At 48.9% G+C, this 24,718-nt stretch overlaps 1 protein-coding gene across 4 annotated transcripts in view; it reads left to right on the top strand.

Moving 5' to 3' along the window:
- The window catches only part of SCML2 (Scm polycomb group protein like 2), a 175,515-nt gene that overhangs the window by 63,791 nt on the left and 87,006 nt on the right, over positions 1-24,718 (top strand). For all 4 annotated transcript variants that reach the window (XM_075336295.1, XM_075336294.1, XM_075336293.1 and 1 more), the window contains one exon: positions 2,742-2,812. In XM_075336295.1, the coding sequence (XP_075192410.1) occupies positions 2,742-2,812 (71 nt within the window). The remainder of the gene's footprint in view (positions 1-2,741; positions 2,813-24,718) is intronic.

Genomic DNA, 24,718 nt, shown 5'->3' with positions numbered 1-24,718 from the left:
TGCTCTGTTTTGTGCAATTTTGTGCACATATACGTTTCTGCAGACGGACACCTGAATGTAGACCACCTACGTTCGGGTGTCCGTCTGCAGAAACGTATATATGCACAAAATTGCACAAAACAGAGCACACGCTAACGCAGTGCGCTCCATAACAGTGAATGGCCCTGTCGGGCACATGCGTCCGGAGCACGTTTTTCAGAGTGGGGGAGGGGCGGTCCGGACGGATGCCCCGACGGGACCTGTGGACGTAGAGAAAAACGCAATGTGAAAGGGGCCTTTATAGAGTTGGTATGAGTATATTTGCAGTTCGCATTCCATCAGCCACAACCGTGATCTGTTTCTGCAGCACATGAGTAGGTGTTGCTGCTTCTTAGCTGGCCGCTTCCGTTGTTTTCCTTTTTGAATAGCCAGCCTGGCGCAATGTCTGTGTTGCAGCATGACAGAAATGTGACGACATGCCAGGCTGCCTTGTCAACGGAAGAACCGTAATGATATCGGGTAGGAGGCGATACTCCCGCTCCCGTAAAGCAGCCATAGACCACTGTCATGACTAATTGGGATGTGCAAATCAACTCACACCAACTATACATGACTGCTGGCCTAAAATTGGCCACACAGTTTAGATATCGAAATTAATTCTACCTGCCCCATTTCACCATATACATGCTCAACATGGCCGAGCATGTCCCTTTCATAGGGAGAGAAGATGGATCTTAGATAGCCATTTACCCTTACGAAGACCATACACATGAATGTTAATTTTTACATACCCTGTTTCCCTCAAAAAAAAAAAAAACCCTAGTAGGACTTTCAGGTCTTTTTTGTCTATGCTTAAATTATAAGACCTACTCCAAAAAATAAGCCCTAGTTCTGGTTCTGGAAGTGTACAAGCAGCTAAAAAAAACAACTTAAGAATACAGCAAGATTCTTCATCAAATAAAGCAGACCCACCCCCCCCAAAAAATGGCACTCACCAGACGCCAAACGATTATAATTGGTTGATGGGCTCTCACACAGAGATCTGTGTTGCTGTCTGGTCCCTCACTGTTCCAGGTGCATTGCACAGCAGTTTTCACAAACAGATCGGGTACCAGTATCTCCCCACGCGAGTGATACTACTTCCTGTGATCAGGGGTAACCAACCACTGTAGAACGCAGGGGGACCTGACAGCGACACAGATTTGTATGTGAGAGCCCAATCACTTGCCAACTCTAATTATTTGAGGTCTGGTAAGTGCAATTCTTTTAGGAGGTGTCTGATTTTTTTGGGGAGGAAAACTTAGCAGTACATACAGAATACTAAATTTAAGCAGATAACTTTTAAACCTTTATAAATACGCTTTGTACCCACCACTATATGATTGATTCTGCATCACAAGAATAGCAGACCAGATAATAAAATATGCATCTGAACCAGTAATAAGATTAACACAGAATGTTGATGTTTCAGAATGGGATGACATGATTATATTTGAATAAATATTGATTTTATTTTTGTTCAAGAATAAATGGGGATTGTTGATCATGGGAAAATATCAGCCATCTCCTGAAAATAAGCCCTACACCATCTTTCGGAGCAATAAATAATATTAGACACTGTCTTCTTTTCAGGCAAACACTGTATTTTCTAGTCTAATCCCTATCTATTGGATTTGAGAAACCCACATCAACACTAAGGCCTAAGTCACACGGCGAGAAAATCGGTGCGAGTGGAGTGCGATAAAACATCGCATTCCACTCGGACCAATTCTAGCCTGTGTGTCAGCACCCATGAGCGATTATTTTCTCATGCCTAATCGGACCGAGCAAACAATCGCAGCATGCTGCAACTGTAATGTGAGACTCTTTCTCTCGCTCCCATTCAAGTGTATGGGGCGAGAGAAAAATCGCACTGTACTCGCAGCATACTGGTGTACCACGAGTGCAGAGCAAGAATCACAATAGCTGGCTACGGAGGAGAGAGGGAGAGAAACCCCTCCCTCCCCTCCTCCGTGCCTGCCCGCCCCTCCTGAGAGCCGGCCTGCCCCCCGCAGCTGAGGTCCGCTCGCACAGTCGGACCGCAGTCGCAGGGATACTAGCATGACACTCAGCTCCTGCTGTGCTGCCAGCGCGAGCCGAATGTCATGCGAGCATCGCACTAGTGCCCTGTGTGGCCCCGGCCTTATTGGTCTATCCTTCTGAAATTTGCTAATTAGGTCAACTGTGTGTACAGGGGTCCAGATTTCTCAGGTGGAGGCTAATCCTCCAAAAGGATCTGACCTGTTAAAATGAACATTCTTGACCCTTGTTTCCTATTGAGGGCCACGCAAATCTACAGTGATGGCTGACATTCTCCTAATGACTGTTCTTAGTAGGAAGATGCGTCTCAGATTTTAATTCATAATACATGCCATTTGATATTTAGTTTCCTAGGAAAAGGGGTTTCAGCTATTCTCGTAGACCAGGGGTCTGTTTTCTTCCAATATTCATTCCTGATGTAGGACATGTGCGTGTCCCAGACGTTACCTGTTGTAACGATTTCATGCCTTACACGCATTATCTCCCACGTTCTGTTCCTTATATGCATTGGAATATTACAAGTGACTCACTTGCTGTATATTTAGTTATTCTGATCATAGCATTTAATCAGGGATGACGAGAATAATTTATAATCAGTCTTATACGTATTACAACTGGAATATATTTTCGATGAATGTGCACTGATTGCTTTAAAGGCCTTTGATGTTCTCATCTATTTTCAGAAATGTTTAATTGGGAAGAATACTTAAAGGTTACTGGCTCGGTCGCAGCACCTTCTCACTACTTCAGACAGGTACGCTGTTTTCCCAGGGACTGAAAGACCCGAAAAAGTCTGTCACTACGCCTGACATTTCTGTTTTAGAAAATACTTGTATTTCAGATGAAATGGCAACTTTTCATAGAACTCCTCTATCTGCACTGTGCCTTGTCTCTGTTGTTTTTGTAGGAAATGTAAGGGTATGTGCACACGTTGCTTTTTTTTCCGCGCGGAAAAAAACGCACCCTCTGGCAGAGGGGAGAATTGTAAACAATGCTTTTTGAGAAACAACGCATCGAAAACGCATGCGTTTTTCATGCGTTTTTCATGCGTTTTTCATGCGTTTTTTTAGGTGCGTTTTTTAAGACTTGTCAGTGATAATAAAGTTGGTTGAACACAGACCTTTGGAAAAAAAAACCTGTGATGTCATTTCCTTCTCCACATTCTGTTTGGATAAATGGGAGGGCTTGGAATGGAAGGAGCACCATTTGAATTTTGGAAAAGTTGAAATAAACTTCGCGCACCAAGCCCCTTAGGTACCTATACGTCAGAAAACCCCCACAAGTGACCCCATTTTGGAATCTGCACCCATCAAGGATTTTATTCAGGAGTATATTAAGCATTTTGAATCCACAGCTACTTCACCCAAAATGTTGCTGTAGCAACAATATTCTCACTTTTAGGCCCGCTTCACATGTCAGTGAAAAACACTGACGTTTTTCACTGGCGTGTAAAACACGCACATGTCCCTCCGTGTGCCGTGAATCACGGCACACGTGGGTTGTCTAAGTGCAATCCGGGCTCCGTTCTCCGTGGCCCGTGATTGCACTTAGAGATTAACTCACCTGCGCCCGCTCCCGCTCTCCATGGTGCTGATCGCTCCCGCGGTGCAGCATCCGGCCGGCGCTGACCCCCGCAGCAGCTGCTTCCGGGTCGGCTGTGTCGTGCATCATGAATATGCGCGACAATAATGAGCCGGCACAGAAGGAACAGGGAGGACGGGCTGCAGAGGACATCGCTGGAGCCGGGTGAGTTAAAATGTTTTTTATTTTAAATGCACGTTTTTTTCTGGCACGTGTTTCACGGACCACACCACTGCGTGGTCCGTGGGACATCAGTGATGCCAGAAAAAAATGGACATGTCTCCGTGCGGCAATCACGCACACGCGGGTACGCCGCATGGAGACACGTGCAGTGAAAAATCACTGATGTGTGAGCAGACCCATTCATTATAATGGGTCTGCGTATGTCAGTGATCCTGGTACGTTTAAAAAAAAGCACAAACGTACCAGAATCACTGACGTGTGAAAGGGGCCTAAGGCTATGTGGCCATGATCCAGCGACACGGCGTCTAGTACACAGTGCCAGCCTTCCTGCAGCTGCCCATGCCCACGATTTGGGTTCAGGCTGCTGTGGAGCTCTATGCTACCTGCAGAGAACACTCGTCTCCGCAGCATAAATTGACATGCTGAGGCTCGGGAAGCCACGCTACCGGTCAGTTTATGCTGCGGAGAAAAGAAGCACAGTGGGCATGAGATTTCTAAAAATCCTTCCACTGTGCTTCTACTGGACAACACAGCGTTATGGACGCAGGGAAAACACTCAGCGCCCATAACGCTGCAAACCCTGATTGTGGACACACAGCCTAAAAAGCGTCAATGGATGAAGGGATGTCAAATATATAGAACGTCCCACCCCCGCCTGCATATTCTAAGCTGGCACCTTTAGTACCTTTCATGTGGCACTAAAGGGTGCCTAGCTTAGTATTTATCCAATAAAAAAATGAAAAAAATGGCGTGGGGTCCCCCCTATTTTTGATAGCCAGTCAGGGTAAAGCAGACAGCTGTAGCCTGCAAACCACAGCTGGCAGCTTCATCTTGGCTGGTGATCAATTTGGAGGGCTCCCCATGTTTTTTTTTTTATTTATAAATAAAGAATAAAAAAAAAAATAACGTGGGGTCCCCCCAAATTAGATCACCAGCCAAGGTGAAGCTGACAGCTGGGGTCTGGTATTCTCAGGGTGGGAAGAGCCATGGTTATTGGACTCTTCCCAGCCTAAAAATAGCAGGCCGCAGCCGCCCCAGAAGTGGCGCATCCATTAGATGCGCCAATCCTGGCGCTTCGCCCCAACTCATCCCGCGCCCTGGTGCGTTGGCTAACGGGGTAATAAATGGGGTTGATACCAGATGTGTATTGTCACCTGGCATCAAGCCCAGCAATTAGTGATGTCACGGTGTCTATCAGACACCCGACATAACTAATTGACAGTAAACAAAAGCAAAAAAAGACAACAAAAAATGTTTTATTAGAAAAAACACTCCCCAAATCATTCCCTTGTTCTCCAATTTAATAAAAAAAATGGGTCCGCAGAAATCCATATGGATGTCCCACGTCGCCTCTGGACCTTCTAGAATATGGGGGCACGTTCAGGAAACGTATCCCCCATTTTCTAGGAGGGCAGACCCTCCATTTGAGGAGAGTGGGTGCAAAAATCTGCACCCACTCTCCCCGGGTCACAGCTGCAGAGTGCGAGCAGCCAGCACAGCTCACACTGAACACTGTGCTGGCTGTCAGCTGCTCGGCACATGTGACCGGCCGGCGTCTGCTGTGAAGGAGGAGGAGGGGGCCGCGGGGGATCAGCGCTGCGACCGGACAGGTATGTATGACACCGGGGGGAATAGGGGGTGACCGGGCAGGGCCTGGGGAACAGTTTTCTGTCGCATGTGTTATTGCACATGCGACAGAAATCATAGGAGCAGGGCGGCCGGTGCGCTACTGTGCGCGCGGCCATGTTGGATTTTCGGGAAGGGGGTCGGGGACTCGGGGGTCGGGGCGGGCACTTTGGCGACACCGGGGGCTTTGCCAGGAAGTGAGGTCAACAGGAAGCCTCTTGACCTCACTTCCAGGTAAATGCCTGCGTTCTGGCGTGCCGACAAAGGCCGCGGACCGCAACAAAAAAGCAGGTCCATGCGTTGTGGCTGCGTTCTGACCCCACATCATTGATTTCAATGGGGGAGAGAACGCAGCCAGAACGCACAAAAGAAGTGACATGCTGCTTTTCTTTCCGCACCGATTTTTGGCATCCAAAACGCTGCGGAAAGAAACGCAGCATGTGCACTGATTTTTCAGCTTTCCCATACACTTTGCTGGGAAAGCTGAACGCATGCAATTTGCCACTGAAACGCTGCGGTTCAAAACGCAGCGTTTCCGCGGTAAAAAACGCATCGTGTGCACACAGCCTAAGAATAAATTGATGCCTGTGTTTTACCAGTTTGGGGGTCACCCCTGTAAAGTCTGACACTGTCCAAGAAGTACTGGTTCAGACTTTTAGGGTCACACCACTTTAACAAGGAGAATGGTAATACTTAGTTCTCAACGTGTCTGTTAAAGGGAACCTGTCATCAGAAATTTTGCTCTAAACCTAAAAGTTTCCCCCTCTGCAGCTCCTGGGCTGCATTCTAGCATGGTTCCTATAGTTTTTGTGCCCCCTTTTAGACCAAATTAAATACTTTATAAAGTTGTACATTTTGGTGTGCAAATCTTTTAAATTATCCATGGGGGTGGGCTGTCTGGTGTCCGTTACTGTCCCTCCTGCCGATTTTCGCTGTCCCCCAACGCTCCATTTCATACCTCAAGACGCTGCCCAGTGCGCCCGTGTTCCCGCGCATGCGCCGTGCGACTGTACTGGGACTGTGCACTGTGTGCACAGTGTGACCGCTGGTGACGTCTTGCGCAGGCACGAGATTCTGGGCGGCGCTGTGATTGTCATCAGCAAGTGCGCCCGCCCAAGTGCCCGACGTCGTCGGGTCATCTGGCCAGCGCTTGCTCAGAACGCTGGAAGCAGAGGGGAAAGCGCGGGCACGAGATTATGGGCGGGCACCGCCCATAATCTCGTGCCTGCGCAACACGTCACCAGCGGTCACACTGTGCACACAGTGTACAGTCCCGGTACAGTCGCACGGCGCATGCGCGGGACCATGGGCGCACTGGGCAGCGTCTTGAGGTATGAAATGGAGCGTTGGGGGACGGCGTAAATCGGCAGGAGGGACAGTAACGGACACCAGACGGCCCGCCCCCATGGATAATTTAGAAGATTTGCATACCAAAAGGTACAACTTTATAAAGTATTTAATTTGGTCTAAAAGGGGGCACACAAACTATAGGAACCATGCTAGAATGCAGCCCAGGAGCTGCAGAAGGGGAAACTTGTAGGTTTAAAGCAAAATTTCTGCTGACAGGTTCCCTTTAATTTCCAGCTGAAATACCGAGTAAGGGCACAACGAAAAAATAAAATGCTCAAAAACGGTTTACAAGTGTAAGCAGAAGTGACAGAGCACCTTTTAAATATACCCTAAAATCTGTCTACCTTAGTTTTGTATTTTCTTATGTTCTGTACTTGACCTCAACATGTAAAATATTTTGAACCTAATGAAGTGTTCAATAGAGAAAATTAATTTAATGAAAAAAATATATATTTGAATATTAATACAGAGATACTAAACGTAGATTTTTTATTTTTTTAAAATATATAATTAAGTCCATATTCTAATTACCGTACATCCTAATTTATATTAGTTGTTCACCACTTGATCACCCTTTATTAAAGGGGTTCCCAGGATTAGAAAAAAGTAAATGAAGAAAATGCCAGGATAAATTTCTTACTACCGTATTTTCTGGCGTATAAGACGACCCCCAACTTTTCCAGTTAAAATATAAATTTTGGGATATACTTGCCATATAAGACTACCCCTCATCCAACGCACATACGGTAAAGATTAAGAGAATATCAGATTTTATTTTAATATGGTAATTTTTATTCAAATGCTTATGACATGCAGGTACTTAGCATGAAAACTGTCACTTATAATCATAAGGATGTTTGTCATCAAACATGTAAACATTAGACAGTGAAAGTGGATTAAACTTTTTCTAATTCACTTAAAGGAGTTGTCCGACATTAGCTTAACAAAAATTTTTGTGTTTATCTGTGCTGTATTGTCATATAAATCACACCTACATTGTTATTTTCTGTTTTCTAACTTTTGTTCCTCTTGAATTATACCTTTATTCTCTGCAGCTTCTTGTTTACATTCAGATCCAGCAAACATGACCACTTACTGTGCAGAACCTCAGTCAGAGCTGTCACCGCCCAGCCTCAGTGTCCAGCCGCACCCTCTGCCCGCCCCCTGCACACACAGTCCCTGTCAGTATATTCTTCCCCAGCACCTGACCTGGTATCACTACAGCATTGCAAATAACAGCCCCACATCGGGGTCTGCACCGCACACATATGTCTCTGCACACGCACACACATGGCTCTGCACCGTACACATGGCTCTGCACCGTACACACATGGCTCTGCACCGTACACACATGGCTCTGCACCGTACACACATGGCTCTGCACCGTACACACATGGCTCTGCACACGCATGGCTCTGCACTGTACACGCACACACATGGCTCTGCACACGCACACACATGGCTCTGCACCGTACACATGGCTCTGCACACGCATGGCTCTGCACCGTACACATGGCTCTGCACCGTACACATGGATCTGCACACGCATGGCTCTGCACCGTACACATGGCTCTGCACCGTACACATGGCTCTGCACCGTACACATGGCTCTGCACACGCATGGCTCTGCACCGTACACATGGCTCTGCACCGTACACATGGCTCTGCACCGTACACATGGCTCTGCACCGTACACACATGGCTCTGCACCGTACACATGGCTCTGCACACGCATGGCTCTGCACTGTACACGCACACACATGGCTCTGCACACGCACACACATGGCTCTGCACCGTACACATGGCTCTGCACACGCATGGCTCTGCACCGTACACATGGCTCTGCACCGTACACATGGCTCTGCACACGCATGGCTCTGCACCGTACACATGGCTCTGCACCGTACACACGGCTCTGCACCGTACACACATGGCTCTGCACCGTACGCATGGCTCTGCACTGTACACGCACACACATGGCTCTGCACACGCACACACATGGCTTTGCACCGTACACATGGCTCTGCAGACGCATGGCTCTGCACTGTACACGCACACACATGGCTCTGCACCGTACACACATGGCTCTGCACCGTACACATGGCTCTGCACACGCATGGCTCTGCACCGTACACATGGCTCTGCACCGTACACATGGCTCTGCACCGTACACATGGCTCTGCACACGCATGGCTCTGCACCGTACACATGGCTCTGCACCGTACACATGGCTCTGCACCGTACACACATGGCTCTGCACCGTACACATGGCTCTGCACACGCATGGCTCTGCACTGTACACGCACACACATGGCTCTGCACACGCACACGCATGGCTCTGCACCGTACACATGGCTCTGCACACGCATGGCTCTGCACCGTACACATGGCTCTGCACCGTACACATGGCTCTGCACCGTACACATGGCTCTGCACCGTACACATGGCTCTGCACCGTACACACATGGCTCTGCACCGTACACACATGGCTCTGCACCGTACACACATGGCTCTGCACCGTACACATGGCTCTGCACACGCATGGCTCTGCACTGTACACGCACACACATGGCTCTGCACCGTACACATGGCTCTGCACACGCATGGCTCTGCACCGTACACATGGCTCTGCACCGTACACATGGCTCTGCACCGTACACATGGCTCTGCACACGCATGGCTCTGCACCGTACACATGGCTCTGCACCGTACACACATGGCTCTGCACCGTACACACATGGCTCTGCACCGTACACATGGCTCTGCACACGCATGGCTCTGCACTGTACACGCACACACATGGCTCTGCACACGCACACACATGGCTTTGCACCGTACACATGGCTCTGCACACACATGGCTCTGCACCGTACACACATGGCTCTGCACCGTACACACATGGCTCTGCACCGTACACATGGCTCTGCACACGCATGGCTCTGCACTGTACACGCACACACATGGCTCTGCACACGCACACACATGGCTCTGCACCGTACACATGGCTCTGCACACGCATGGCTCTGCACTGTGCACGCACACACATGGCTCTGCACACGCACACACATGGCTCTGCAACCCCCCCATCCCCATCGGGAACACATGTGGAGTACATACTCACCCGTCCTCGGTCCCCGCCGCTCCTGCACGTTCGTCCGCTGTCTGTGCTCTCTTCAGCACAGTAGTGACGTCACCGCTGTGCTGCAGAGCGCACAGACAGCGGGAGGGACAGTGACTTCTCATCAGCACATTCAAATGTACCGGCATCGGTGATCTGTGATGCCGGTACATTTGAATGTGCGATCCTGGGCAGGGGGCCCGGTGCTGGAGCTGACACTACGGCAGCTGCCGCCAGGCCCCGCCCCCAAATCACGGACCCCACAGCAGTGCAGGGGGAGGTTACTGGAGGTGCAGGGGAATGTGTGGGAGGGTGCAGGGAAGGGGGGCGGTGACTCCTCGCACTGTAGTCGCCCAGCAGGGAGGTGACATGCTGCTCCACATTTGCATGTCAACATGGCCCTGCCCATGTAGACGTGCAAAGACCGGAAGCAGCAAAATCGCGGCAGGAGCGGTCACATGACCGCTCTGAGCCGGGGGAGAGGGGCTGACAGCAGGGCAGGTAAGTGGTCTCTATCTACTTACCTGCCCCAATGTAGCCCAATAGGGAAATAAAAAAAAAAAAGTCAAAGAAGCCGGATAACCCCTTTAAGGCTGTGTTCACACAGGGTTTTTTTGGTAAGTTTTTGCTGCGTTTTTTAGCTGCAGAGTTGCCTTGGTTTTATGCAAAGCCATGTTAATAAAAAGCTGCTTTTTACAGCACCAGCAAAGTCTGAGATTTCTGAAATCTCTCATACACACACACACACACACACACACACACACACACACACACACACACACACACACACACACACACACACACACACACACACACACACACACACACACACACACATCAGGTTTTTTTCCTGACTATTTTGTCAAATACCTGTGTTTTTGGTCAGGTTGTTAAGGAATGAGCATGTCAATTCTTGCAGATTTGCCGCGTTTTTTCATAGATACAACCCATTTTGTAGAAAAAAAAGCAGCAAATCCGCACCAAATCTGCAGCTAAAAGCGCATGAAAAATACACCAAAAACGCAGATTACTCAAAGGAGATATCCTGCCACAAGACCAGGTTTTGGTCAGGAAAAAAAGTAACAAAAAAGCTCTGTGTGAACATAGCCAAAACCTGATCTTGTGGCAGGATATCGCCTTTGAGTCATCTGCGTTTTTGATACGTTTAAGTGTGTGTGTGTGTGTGTGTGTGTGTGTGTGTGTGTGTGTGTGTGTGGGGTTTTTTTTTTTCCCTTACAAAATGTGATGTATCAATGAAAAAACGTTGGAAAAACGCTGCAAAAAATTGACATGCTCATTCTTTGAAATCTGCAGCAAAAACGCAGGTATTTGACAAAACCGTCATGAAAAAATCTGCAGGTGCTTTCTGTGTGTGTGTGTGTGTGTGTGTGTGTATACATGTGTGTGTATATCTGTGTATGTGTGTGACTTCAGAAATCTCAGACTTTGCTGGTACTGTAAAAAGCAGCTTTTTATTAGCATGGATTTGCATAAAACCAAGGCAGATCTGCAGTTAAAAAATGCAGCAAAAACTTACCAAAAAAGCCCTGTGTGAACATAGCCTAAAGCTGAAAGGAAGGCTAAGACAATAAACCCAGGGGAGCTGCCATGCTGTTTGTTTTCTAAGCTGTCAACCATACTGACACTAATGATCATAGGAAGAAGATAAACTATAGATAAAGAGCAAGTCCCTGGCAAGTTAGCAACGCTCATCATAACTGCAAGCCGCGCTATTTTTACAGAGATCCAGCATAAGGAAGAACGACAGCCTGTTTCGCACTGAGTAGCGCTTTGACGAGTCCCAAGCGGGGACTCGTCAAAGCGCTACTCAGCGCGAAACAGGCTGTCGTCCGTTCCTCGTCCCCGCACCCCCCTCTCTCCTAACTGCTCCTGTACAGGTCTGCAACCGCAGAATAGAAGTTTTGTGCAACTGACGGAGTGAGCTGCCGCCTCGTTCTTCCTTATGCTGGATCTCTGCACTCTCTTCATGCTGCTCGCTGAGCACCACTCTGCAAGGCACTATCCACACAGGCGCACGTGAAATCCAGAAACAGCTGATCCATCAAATCTGTGAGTACGGCTCCACTGCCTGGCAGATCCGCTCTGCAGTGCCCGACTCTGCTTTGTTGCTATTTTTACAGGTTTTGCTGGCGTGACAGTTTCCCTTTAATAACCTTCAAAATGCTCCTTTTCGTCATCTGATATTATAAGTACATCAATGACCTCTTGTGATACATTTGTAAGGTAGTCATCGTATGGATCAAATTTCTTATCAGATGGTGTGGTCTCAGCATCGGCTTCCTCTTCATCTTGCCACAAGTAGTCGTCCTCCATACCGTCTTATGAATGTGATATGCCACACTTCTTGAAAGACTTGATTACTGTTTCTGCATCAATATAATTCCAGGCTTTTATGACAAACTTGCACAAAACATCCAACTGTGGAGCACGCTTGTTTCCTCCTTTTCTCAATGACTTTTCGACGCTAACCATCCATTCATTGGAATGTTCTCGACTGCAATCTTTAAATGGCTTGTTGAGGCACACATCCAGTGCCTGTACCGATAATTACAATCCTGCAGGAATAACTGCCACATGTGTGTTTAATCTTGCAAGCCTTTGCTTGGTGATGAGAGTTAAATGAGCCCTGAACATATCCCACACCAGTAGACTACATTTAATAAGTCCACCTGGTCGCCTGCTCCGTACATTATGAAGACATAGCTTTACCCCTTCCTTATCCACCCAGCCTTTTTCGTTCACATGTACCAAACAACCAACAGGGAACTTGAGTGTCGGCATTGTTTTTCTTTTAAAACATTGGTCTCAGCTTGGTGCCATCAGCTGTGCATCCTAATACCACTGTAAAACTGGACTTCTCGTGCCTTGTTTTAATTAAAATTGTTTTTTCACCTTTTTGACGGACAGTTTTATTTCCAACCATATCATAATTCATTGGAGTTTCATCCATATTTCCAATACTACTTAACAGATAGCCATGTTTAGTGCGCTGTTGTATTACATATCGATGGAAACTTTTTACTTTGCTCTCAAATCTGCAGGTAATTTTTGGACAATTTCCGTCTTTTGCCCCAGTACCATATTATTCCTTGCCATGAATTTAGTAGACCAGGATACAGTGGCCTTAAAACTGTTCCTGTAATCTGGGTTAGATTTGGCCCACTGAAGCGCATGTATTTTTTATTTTGTGTCACTACATAACCGTCTTGGCGGTGCTCATTCACCATATCTGCTACATGTTTTTCGGGTTCTGGCCAATGTGGGGTGCCTTGTCTTAATGCACACTTACCCCTTGGCATACTCTTTAATGCTTTTTCATTTGATTTCCAGTCCTGAACCATCTTTTCTATTACTCCATATTGTCTTGCAGCAGCGCAGTTATGTTCCATAGCAAGGTTTACAACTTTAAGTTTAAAACTGGCTTCATGTTTCTTTCTTCTTGCTGATGGAGCCATGATGGGGTTTTTACTGTTGGACATTTGTACAGTGGTACCTCGCTTAACGAGTAACCCACTTAACGAGAACTTCGCTTAACAAGCAAAGCTTTCTGTAAATTTGTAACCCGCTTTCCAAGAAAGCTTTGCTGTACGAGCGAAATCCTCACTGCACACACTTCCGGTTCCGTACATCCACCACGCTCTGACCCACACTTGCAGTCCACACAAACACACACGTGTACGCACAAACACACATGCACGCACGCACATACAGTATTATGCTCACCTTACCTTCTGTTCCACCACCGGCCTCATGGTTCTTGTAGTTCCCTAGTACATCGTGACCACCTCGCGGCGAACTACAAGACCTAGGAGGCCTGCGATGGAACAGAAGGTAAGGTGAGCATATAATATAATATAGTGTACCTTTCGTTTCATCGCCGGCCTCCTGGGTGCTGTAGTTCGCCGCTCCGCTCCAGGCTGTGCATCAGCATCCATAGCAACGAGGCATGAACTTCCTGTCACCGCTACTGAAAGGCAGCGCGCTGGCCAATCAGAGGCAAGCGGCTCTGCCTTTGACGTCAGCGCTCTGGCCAGGAAGTTCCTCCCTCGTCGTTATGGTAACATGATACACAGCCCGGCCCCGCCCGTACCAGAGAACAGCAAATCCCAGGAGACCGGCGATGGAACGGAAGGTAAGGTGAGCATATAATATGTGCGTGCTTGTGTGTTTGTACATGTTTGTACGTGTTTGTGTATGTGTGGAATGACAGAATTGGAGACCAGGATGGGACATTTAACAAGTTGTGGAACGAATCGTCTGCATTGCTATGATTTCCTATGGGAAATCTTGCTTTGCTGAACGAGTAACTTGGTTAACAAGCACACTCCCAGAACGGATTGTTCTCGTTAAGCAAGGTTCCACTGTATATGTTTGTGTATGTACTGTATGTTCCGGTACTGGTGCTATACTGTATGAATAGGTACAAATACTGTTGATACTGTATGTGGTACCCAGTGTACAACAACCAGCCAATCATGGCACCTTACTGGCGATTGGCTGGTTGTTGTATGTAAATCCTGCTTGATTGGTCAGCTCTCCCTGCCTGCCTGCCTAGCACTCCCTGTCTTCGGGACTGTCGGAACGGTGGTGTGTCCCTCCGGCTTGCCCTTGTGTCCTGTTGCCTCCTTTTCTGCCTCTCAGATCTTGCACATGCGTGCCTGTGCCGCTTCTCTGCAGCTCTAAGGTGCGAGATCTGACAGACCTAGAGGGAGATAGTAGAATGCAAAGATGAGTTAGACGGATGAAAGAGGCGTGTTTTTCTGGGCACAGCGTCGCCCTCTTTTCCTATACCCCGGGTGTCCTGGAAGCCTCCAGCTTGCTTCATTTACACCTTCCCAGTAAGGCGCCCCCTCACCTCGTCACTGCAGTTCTCAGGAGTAAGGTATGAAGGGCGGAGAGGGAGGTGGTGGGATGCGCTGCTGCTCTGGTGGTTTTGGAGACAGGGAGGGCTTATAAATCACCTAATTATATGCCCTATAGGACTACACCTGGCGTACAAAACTATCCCCGACTTTTCAGAAGATTTTCAGGGGTTAAAAAGTCGTCTTACGTCGGAAAATACACTACATTTTAAAGCACCACTCCAGCATTTTAGTTTTGTGGGGGTTTTTTTGTTTATTGCACTCCTGAAGTGTTCCTTTAAATGTAAACCCCCTGTCTGACACTCACCTTCCAGCGGCTTCACCCGCTATCTCTGTCGGGCTCCAGCAATGTGTGACCTTTCAGCGCTCTCCAGTATTTAATGGAGCGCACTGGAGGTCACAACTTCATACATCTCTAGGAGAACCTCATTCTGGCTCACATGGAGATGCATTCGGGGCTTGTGACGTAGCTTCTGACATCCGATCAGTCACACGTTACTGTCACAAGATGGCGCCGCAGGACCTGAGCAATGTCGCTAAACTGTGAAGATGCTGGAAGATGAGTATATGACAGGGAGAAAGGGACTTAGATTTGAAGAAAAAACAAAACGCTGGATTAGTACTTTAATTAGTAAATCACAATAATTTTGTCTAGAGAAATGAAAATGGTGTCGCCTTGTTAGTGACACAGCCTGTCCTAGAATATTAGTACAGGTGCCTGTGAGCATGTGCAGTAGAAAGCTCACCCTCCTTCATATGTGGGAAGATGTGCTCCACTAATACTACGGATACCAGGCGTGCTGAGGTAAGAAGGCTACTCGCACTGCTGTCTACCATGTCTGCTTGAAAATAACTATATACCGTAAGTCCATTGCATATCCACGCAGCGTCCTACTGAACATACTCCCAGGCTCCTCTCCTAATATTCTAAGGACAAATTTCTTTATCGTTCCTTTGGGAGACCCAGACCATGGGTGTTTAGCTTCTGCCTCCGGAGGACACACAAAGTACTACACTTAAAAGTGTAGCTCCTCCCTCTGAGCTTATACACCCCCTGGTAGCCAGTCCTAGCCAGTTTATCGCTTTGTGTCAGGAGACATACAGCCACACATGCATTCTCCTCTGATTAGTTTGACTTTTGGAAAGAGTTTGAAGAAAAGCGGGTCCATGTCTGGACTCCCGGCATGTCCCTTCTCACCCCACTGTGTCGGCGGTGTTGTTAAGGTTGATTTACAAGGCTGCAGCCTTACATGCCACACTCCTTCACCATCCCTTCTGGGCTCTGGCTTGAAGTGGGAGCCAGCACGGTCTCCATGCCTGGCAGGAGTCCGGTCTCCATCCACAGCCCCTTGAGGATTCTGTTGGACCGGAGCACTCATCCCCAGGGACATGGCCCTGCGTCTCAGCAGCTAAGTACCTGAGACGTTTATGTTGGGGGTCCCGGTTCTTTATTGTAAGGGGAGAGTATGCTGTATGTGATTGTTTTAACTTTTCCGGCGGGTTCTCTAGCTTTTGCCTGAGAACCGCGCCGATGGTGCCTGCTTGTCGGCCTCGCCACTTAAATTTAGGCCCAGGCTTCGCCGGAGGCCTAGTTTCATTTTCCTGCCCTCGCATGTCACTCATGCAGAGGGACAGGTTCGGCTCCTCCCGGCGGCCGTTCTACACAGGGGAGGGACACTCCCCACTGCTGGAGCGTCCCTCCTTCCCTGCAGGTCTCTATAGCCCTCCAGTTCCCGCTCTTTTATAGGAACGCCCTCTTCTCAGGCAGAGTTCACTCTGCTCTGGGACATCCTGCATTCTGCATCTCTGCTGAGGTGCTGCGACTGGGGGACCGGGCTTCGGGATCTGGAGGGTACACAACACCGCGCTCAGCGGTCTGGTAAGCCACAGCCGGTCTCCGGTTGTGGACCTCTGTATATTCTCCCTGGGGTTCATTCTCTGCAAAGCCCCCACTCCAGCAGCATGTCTCACACAAGGAGCAAGGCTCCAAAGCTTATTCTGCATGCACTGCATGTAAGCTCCTGCTGCCTGAGCCGAGCACCTATCCACATTGTGATGTCTGCTCTAACTTGGCGGTGCCACAGCCTGGAGTCTCACCCCCAGTGGTCTCTCAGGCTGCTGCTGCACCTGTGATTGAACGCCCGGCCTGGGTAGAGTCCTTTTCTAGGTCCATATCCCAGTCATTTGCTGAGTCCATGGGACTTTTGTCCAGGACTTTGATGAATATGCATCAGCCCCCCTCACAGGGTGCCTCTAATACTCTTGACAGAGGACTCCTATCCTCTGACCTCCGTCCATCGGAGCTCACGGAGGATTCATCATCTGATCCCAGACCCCGTCCTTCTAAGAGAAGGCGCAGGGTTTCCTCCCCCTCCCCATCCCACGGCGCTCTCTCAAGAGCTGACTCTCAAGATGAGGAGGATGCCCTCACTGGGGGCTCGGAGGCTATGTATCCCATCGATTTCTCTGAGGGTGACTCAGATCTTAGTGATTTGATTGCTTCTATTAATTCTGTGCTGGATCTCAATCCGCCAGTGTCAGAGGAGCAACTCTCTTTGGCAGAAAAACATCAGTTTACCTCGCCTAAAAGAGTGAAGAGTGTGTTCTTTAACCACTCCAGTTTTCAGACCGCTGTGACCAAACCCAGGGCCTGCCCTGACAAACGCTTTCCAAAGAGTGGTTCTGATGCCCGGTTTCCATTTCCACCTGAAGTGGTCAAGGAGTGGTCTCACTCCCCAAAGGTAGACCCTCCGGTGTCTAGGCTCTCAGCCCGGACCGTTGTGTCGGTGGCTGACTGCACCTCACTTAAGGATTCCACTGACCGTCAGATTGACCTTTTGGCCAAATCTGTGTATGAAGCTGCGGGGGCTGCGTTTTCCCCGACTTTTGCAGCAGTGTGGGCTCTCAAAGCCATCTCTGCTTCTCTAGAGGAGATGCATTCCCTCACCAAGGAATCTATGCCTGAGATGGTTACCTTAACTGCTCAGGCTTCAGCTTTTTCATCCTATGCCATGTCTGCCATGCTAGAGGCTGCTCACCGCACTGCGGTGGCTTCAGCTAATTCTCTTGTTATCCGCAGGATTTTGTGGCTTCGAGAGTGGAAGGCAGATGCTTCTTCCAAGAAGTTTCTTGCTGGGCTCCCTTTTGCTGGTTCATGGCTGTTTGGTGAACAGCTGGATGAAATCATTAAAAAAGCTACTGGCGGGAAGAGTACTTCCATGCCACAAACCAAGACCAGGAAACCCGCCCAGGGTAGGAATCAATCGAGGTTTCGTTCCTTTCGTTCCTCCAACTGGTCATCCTCTAAGCCTTCCGCCTCGTCCGCTAACTCAGCCAAGGATCAGAAATCCAACTGGCGCCCAAAAGCGCGTCCGCAGAAGACCGCAGGAGGTTCTGCCACTAAGGCAGCTTCCTCATGACTCTCGGCCCGCTCCAGCCACGTCCTTAGTCGGTGGCAGGCTCTCCCACTTTGGCGACGCTTGGTTAAAGCAAGTCTCCGATCAGTGGGTGAGAGACATCATAGCTCACGGCTACAGGATAGAATTCTTTTCCAGCCCTCCAAACAGATTTTTTTCTCTCAATTCCCACCCCCTGCTCCAAGGCCGCCGCCTTCTCGCAGGCCGTGGCGTCCTTGCAGGCAAACGGAGTGATTGTCCCAGTTCCAGCTCAGGAACGGTTCAGAGGTTTTTACTCCAATCTCTTCCTAGTTCCAAAAAAGGACGGTACCTTCCGGCCCATCTTGGATCTCAAGCTTCTCAACAAGCATGTCCGGGTGCGGCATTTTCGCATGGAGTCTCTGCGATCAGTCATTGCCTCTATGACCCAAGGGGAGTTCCTGGCGTCCATCGACATCAGAGATGCCTATCTACATGTGCCAATCGCAGTGTCACATCAGCGTTGGTTACGTTTTGCGATAGGAGAGGATCCTTTCCAATTCGTGGCTCTCCCCTTCGGGTTAGCCACGGCCCCTCGGGTATTCACCAAGGTCATGGCGGCAGTGATTGCGGTCCTGCACCTCCAGGGGTTAGCAGTGCTTCCTTATCTGGACGACCTTCTGGTCAAGGGTACATCCAGCGCAGACTGTCAGCGGAGTGTTTCGCTCACTCTCGCCACCCTAGCCCAATTCGGGTGGATTGTCAATCTTCCCAAATCCACTCTGACTCCGACCCAGAGTCTCACGTACCTAAGGATGCAGTTCGAGACTTTCCCGGCACTTGTGAAGTTGCCCTTAGACAAACAGCTGTCACTCCGGTTGGCGGTGCGCTCTCTCCTGAGGCCCCGCCGCTATACCCTCAGGCGTCTGATGCAGGTGCTGGGTCAAATGGTGGCCTCCATGGAGGCGGTTCCCTTTGCCCAGTTCCATCTGCGTCCTCTGCAGCTGGACATTCTCCGCTGTTGGGACAAGCGGCCTTCCTCCTTACAGAGGTTAGTGGCTCTGTCGCCACGGACCAGGAGCTCTCTTCAGTGGTGGCTTCGACCCCTCTCCCTGTCCCAAGGGCGCTCCTTCCTGACTCTGTCCTGGGTGATTCTCACCACGGATGCCAGCCTATCCGGCTAGGGAGCGGTACATCTCCACCACAGAGCACAGGGCACTTGGACTCCGTCCGAGTCAGCCCTTTCAATCAATGTGCTGGAAACCAGAGCTGTGCTTCTAGCTCTCCTAGCCTTTCACCACCTGTTGGCGGGCAGGCACATTCGAGTCCAGTCAGACAACGCGACAGCGGTTGCCTACATCAATCACCAAGGCGGGACACGCAGCCGCCTGGCAATGTTGGAGGTCCAACGCATTCTTCAATGGGCGGAGGAATCCAAGTCCACCATATCCGCAGTCCACATCCCTGGCGTAGAAAACTGGGAGGCAGATTATCTCAGCCGTCAATCCGTGGATGGTGGCGAGTGGTCCCTGCACCCGGCAGTGTTTCAGTCAATCTGCCGCAAGTGGGGCACTCCGGACGTGGACCTAATGGCATCCCGTCACAACAACAAGGTTCCGGTTTACGTGGCTCGCTCCCACGATCCTCAGGCCTTCGCCGCAGACGCTCTGGTTCAAGACTGGTCCCAGTTTCGTCTGTCCTACGTGTTTCCCCCTCTAGCTCTCTTGCCCAGAGTCCTGCGCAAGATCAGAATGGAGGGCCGTCGAGTCATCCTCATTGCACCGGACTGGCCCAGGCGAGCTTGGTATCCGGACCTGCTCCAACTGTCCGTGGAGATGCCGTGGCATCTTCCGGACCGTCCAGACCTGCTCTCGCAAGGTCCGTTTTTCCGCCCGAATTCTGCGGCACTCAAATTGACGGCGTGGCTTTTGAGTCCTGGATTTTGACGGCTTCTGGTATTCCTCCTGAAGTCGTCTCCACTATGACTCGGGCCCGTAAGTCTTCCTCCGTCAAGATCTATCACAGGACTTGGAAAATTTTCCTGTCCTGGTGTCGCTCTTCCGGCCATTCTCCTTGGCCATTCTCGTTGCCGACCCTTCTGTCTTTTTTACAGTCCGGTCTGCAGCTAGGACTGTCCCTCAACTCTCTCAAGGGACAAGTCTCAGCTCTATCAGTGCTGTTCCAGCGGCGTCTCGCCCGGCTGGCTCAGGTCCGCACCTTCATGCAAGGTGCGTCTCACATCATTCCGCCTTATCGGCGGCCCTTGGATCCCTGGGACCTTAACTTGGTCCTCACGGTATTGCAGAAACCCCCTTTCGAGCCCCTTAGGGAGGTTTTCTTTGTATCGTCTTTCTCAAAAGGTGGCCTTTCTAGTTGCCATAACTTCTCTCAGGAGAGTCTCTGATTTGGCTGCGCTCTCCTCGGAGTCACCTTTTTTGGTTTTTCACCAAGACAAGGTAGTTCTCCGTCCGACCCCGGACTTTCTTCCTAAGGTGGTCTCTTCCACCTTAACCAGGATATTTCCTTGCCTTCCTTCTGTCCGGCCCCTGTTCATCGCTTTGAGAAAGCGCTGCATACTCTAGATCTGGTGCGTGCTCTCCGGATCTATGTGTCTCGCACCGCTGCGCTTAGGCGGTGCACCTCTCTTTTTGTGCTAACCACAGGGCGGCGCAAGGGTCTCTCTGCTTCTAAGCCGACCTTGGCCCGTTGGATTAGATCGACCATTTCGGACGCCTACCAGAGTACTCAGCTGCCTCCCCCGCCGGGGATCAAAGCACACTCGACCAGAGCTGTCGGTGCCTCTTGGGCTTTTAGGCACCAGGCTACGGCTCAACAAGTCTGTCAGGCTGCCACTTGGACTAGCCTGCATACCTTTTCGAAGCACTACCAAGTGCATGCTCATGCTTCGGCAGATGCGAGCTTGGGCAGACGCATCCTTCAGCCGGCTGTCGCCCACTTGTGAAGTTAGGCTCCGCCTACTTCTTAGTTTTTTCTGTTTATTCCCACCCAGGGACAGCTTTGGAACGTCCCATGGTCTGGGTCTCCCAAAGGAACGATAAAGAAAAAGAGAATTTTTTTACTTACCGTAAATTCTTTTTCTTATAGTTCCGTATTGGGAGACCCAGACCATGGGTGTTTAGCTTCTGCCTCCGGAGGACACACAAAGTACTACACTTAAGTGTAGCTCCTCCCTCTGAGCTTATACACCCCCTGGTAGCCAGTCCTAGCCAGTTTAGTGCAAAAGGTGAAGGAGAATAGCCACCCACAAGAAGAACCGAGTAAGAACCGGAACAACCGGAGACTCTGTCCACGACAACAGCCGGTGATAACACACGGAACAAGAAAATTGCCATCACCGGCTGTTGTCGTGGACAGAGTCTCCGGTTGTTCCGGTTCTTACTCGGTTCTTCTTGTGGGTGGCTATTCTTCAGCTTTTGCACTAAACTGGCTAGATCTGGTTCTCCAGGGGGTGTATAAGCTCAGAGGGAGGAGCTACACTTAAGTGTAGTACTTTGTGTGTCCTCCGGAGGCAAAAGCTAAACACCCATGGTCTGGGTCTCCCAATACGGAACTATAAGAAAAAGAATTTACGGTAAGTAACAAAATTCTCTTTTTTGTCACTGTAACAAGGTGGCACCATGTTAATTCTATAGTGATTACATCTCTAGACAAAACAATTGTAGTTTGCTAATCAAATATATTAAGGAATTTATTTATAATGACATTTTCTTCAACTTAACTTTTTTTTTATTTTTTTAATATACCCGGAGAACCCCTTTTAATCACCACAGTATGCTGTAGCACTCACTAATCCATTAGAGCGGAAGAAACCGTATTCTATAACAATTATTATTTATATAGCATCAAATATTCCGCTGCACTTTAAAATTCAGAGGGGACATGTACAGAGCATATCAGACATTACAGAATAATATACAGTAATTCATCAGATACCCAGAGGAGAGAGGGTCCGACTCTCAAGGTTACAATCTATTCTAGATCTTGTATGGAATAATGAAGGCTGCAGTTGATCAGCACCTACTAATTTGCTGCAGTATTGCTCTGGAAATGTTTCTGTCAGTAGATTAGTAGGGACCACATCACTAGATTTTATTATATATTTTTTTACTTTCTACAGAATTCTGGAGTAATTTAATAAGGAGTTGTCCAGTAGTGGATATCTTTTTATTTCTACCATATATTAAGTGAGTTTTTTTTTTAATTTTTTTTTAAATATATGACCTTTCTTTAAACCTTTCACGACCTTCGACACAAGTTTATGTCCTGGTTGGGAACGGGTTCATGGCCTAAGGCAGGGGTCTACTTCTGTGAGCCTCCTGCCTCCCGCTCTACAGTGAGTCTCCTGCCTCCCGCAGTGAAGTGAGCCTCCCATCACCCACGGTTCTGTGATCCTTCTGCCTCCCTCTCACTCTGCTGTGAGCCTCCTGCGGTGCTGTGAGCCTCCAGCCTCCCGCGAGCCCTCCACCCAGTGCTGTCTATGCCCGTTTAGTCCTGTTCGTGCACCTCTAGTGCTATCTGTGCCCCCAGTGATGTCCGAGCCCCAACACCTCCTGTGATGTGTATATGCCCCTAGCCACTCCTCTGATGTATGTATGCCCCCAACCGCTCCTGTGATGTGTGTCTCCTATGTGATATATATGATTTAACAATCTGTTGACTGCGCTCCAGACCGAGACAAACCTGGAAATGCAGTTGTGAGAAGTAACTTGATCAATATCGCCGAACATCACAGCCGCATCAAAGAGAAGCAGCTCCAGCCACCACAATAGGGGTGTAGGGGTGAGTTAATTAATTCTTTGACATAATTATATTAGGGTAATTTTCAAGCTGATAATTTGGTGCGGCCCCTGAAGGGTGGTAGAAATTTCCAAATGGCCATTGGCAGAAAAAACACGTTCCCTACCCCTGGCCTAAGACATAAACTGACGACCTAGTGATCATGCGGGCACAGCAGCTGTGCCTGCACAACCACTGCTGGGAGCTAGGCATAAGTGATAGCTGAGCTCTGACTGGAACAGCCAGGGACAGTGCCTAAACTGCCCCTGGCTGTTTTTAGCTCTTTCACTAGTGATTGCAGCATTTAGGAGGCAGGAAGAGGGAATGCACTCTCCCACCCGACTGGGACTCTGGGGGTTGTACTGTTGCAATGGCAACCAGAGGTCAAATGACAACCTTGGATCCTGCCAGCTACTGTCGCCTGTCACACCATGCCAGAGGCGTTCGTGTAGCACCAGCAGGTGTAATGTATTGCAATGTACACTGAACAAAAATCACTTTTGTATTTGCTCAAATTTTTCATGACCTGAACTCAAAGATCGGAGACTTTTTCATGTACACAAAGGCCTTTTTTTCAAGTATTATTCCTAGACTTGTTTGAATCTGTTAGTAAGCACTTCTCCATTGTCAAAATAATCCACCCACCTCACCAGTGTGACATATCGACATCCTGATAACAAAGCATAATTACCCAAGTGTGTCTTAGGCTAGGTTCACACACTGCGTTTTTTTGACGCTGCGTTTTTGTGCGTTTTTTGCGGCAAAAACGCACCCGCGTGAAAAAAACGCAGCAAAAAACGCACGCGTTTTGCCGTGATTTGGTGCGTTTTTTGCTGCGTTTTGCTGCGTTTTTGCTCACTGCTTCTTTATGCGTTTTTTTTTTATCAGTGAACAAAAAAAAAGGTCTGATGTCATTTCCTTCTTCAATATGTTCTTCATTCTCCACTAGTGTATGCAGGAGAGCAGACAGCAGCTGTCGAACTACAAGGCTCAGCATCCTCCTTCCAGGACTGTATGCAGGATTTCTTTGCCCCCCCAAACAAAAAAAATGACGTGGGCTTCGCCATATTTTTGTATGCTAGCCGGGTACAGCAGGCAGGTACGGGCTGCCCCCAACCCCCAGCTGCCTATTTGTACCCGGCTGGGAACCAAAAATATAGAGAAGCCCTTTTTTTTTAATTATTTCATGAATTTCATGAAATAATTAAAAAAAAAAAATGACATGAGCTTCGCCTAATTTTTGTGTCCAGCCGGGTACAACTAGGCAGCTGGGGATTGGAATCCACAGTGCAGGGTGCCCTTGCTTTCTGGGCACCCCCGCTGCGAATTGCAGTCCGCAGCCACCCCAGAAAATGGCGCTTTCATAGAAGCGCCATCTTCTGGAGCTGTATCCAACTCTTCCAGCTGCCCTGGTGCCGGGTGGCTCACTGGGTAATAATGGGGTTAGGGCTAGCTGTATATTATCAGCTGGCCCTAAGCCCGAAATTCATGGTGTCACGCCAATATTAGACATGGCCACCATGAATTTCTAGTAAAGATAAAAAAAACCACAACACACAGAAAAATATTTTTATTAGAAATAAAACACAACACAATTAGTGACTCCATCTTTATTGAAATAAAGAACCCCCCTCCGCAGTAATCCTGGGTCAGGGTCCCGCGCCGTCCAATCCGGATCCAATATCATCTGATCGGTTTGCTGGAAGGCAAAGCGATCAGATGATGTGTCAGGATCAAGTGCCTGAATC

The sequence above is a fragment of the Anomaloglossus baeobatrachus genome, chromosome 2 (assembly GCF_048569485.1).
Source record: "Anomaloglossus baeobatrachus isolate aAnoBae1 chromosome 2, aAnoBae1.hap1, whole genome shotgun sequence".
Lineage (NCBI taxonomy): Eukaryota > Metazoa > Chordata > Amphibia > Anura > Aromobatidae > Anomaloglossus > Anomaloglossus baeobatrachus.
The sequence above is the reverse complement of the archived record's forward strand: the minus strand, read 5'-3'. Positions and strand labels throughout refer to the sequence as shown.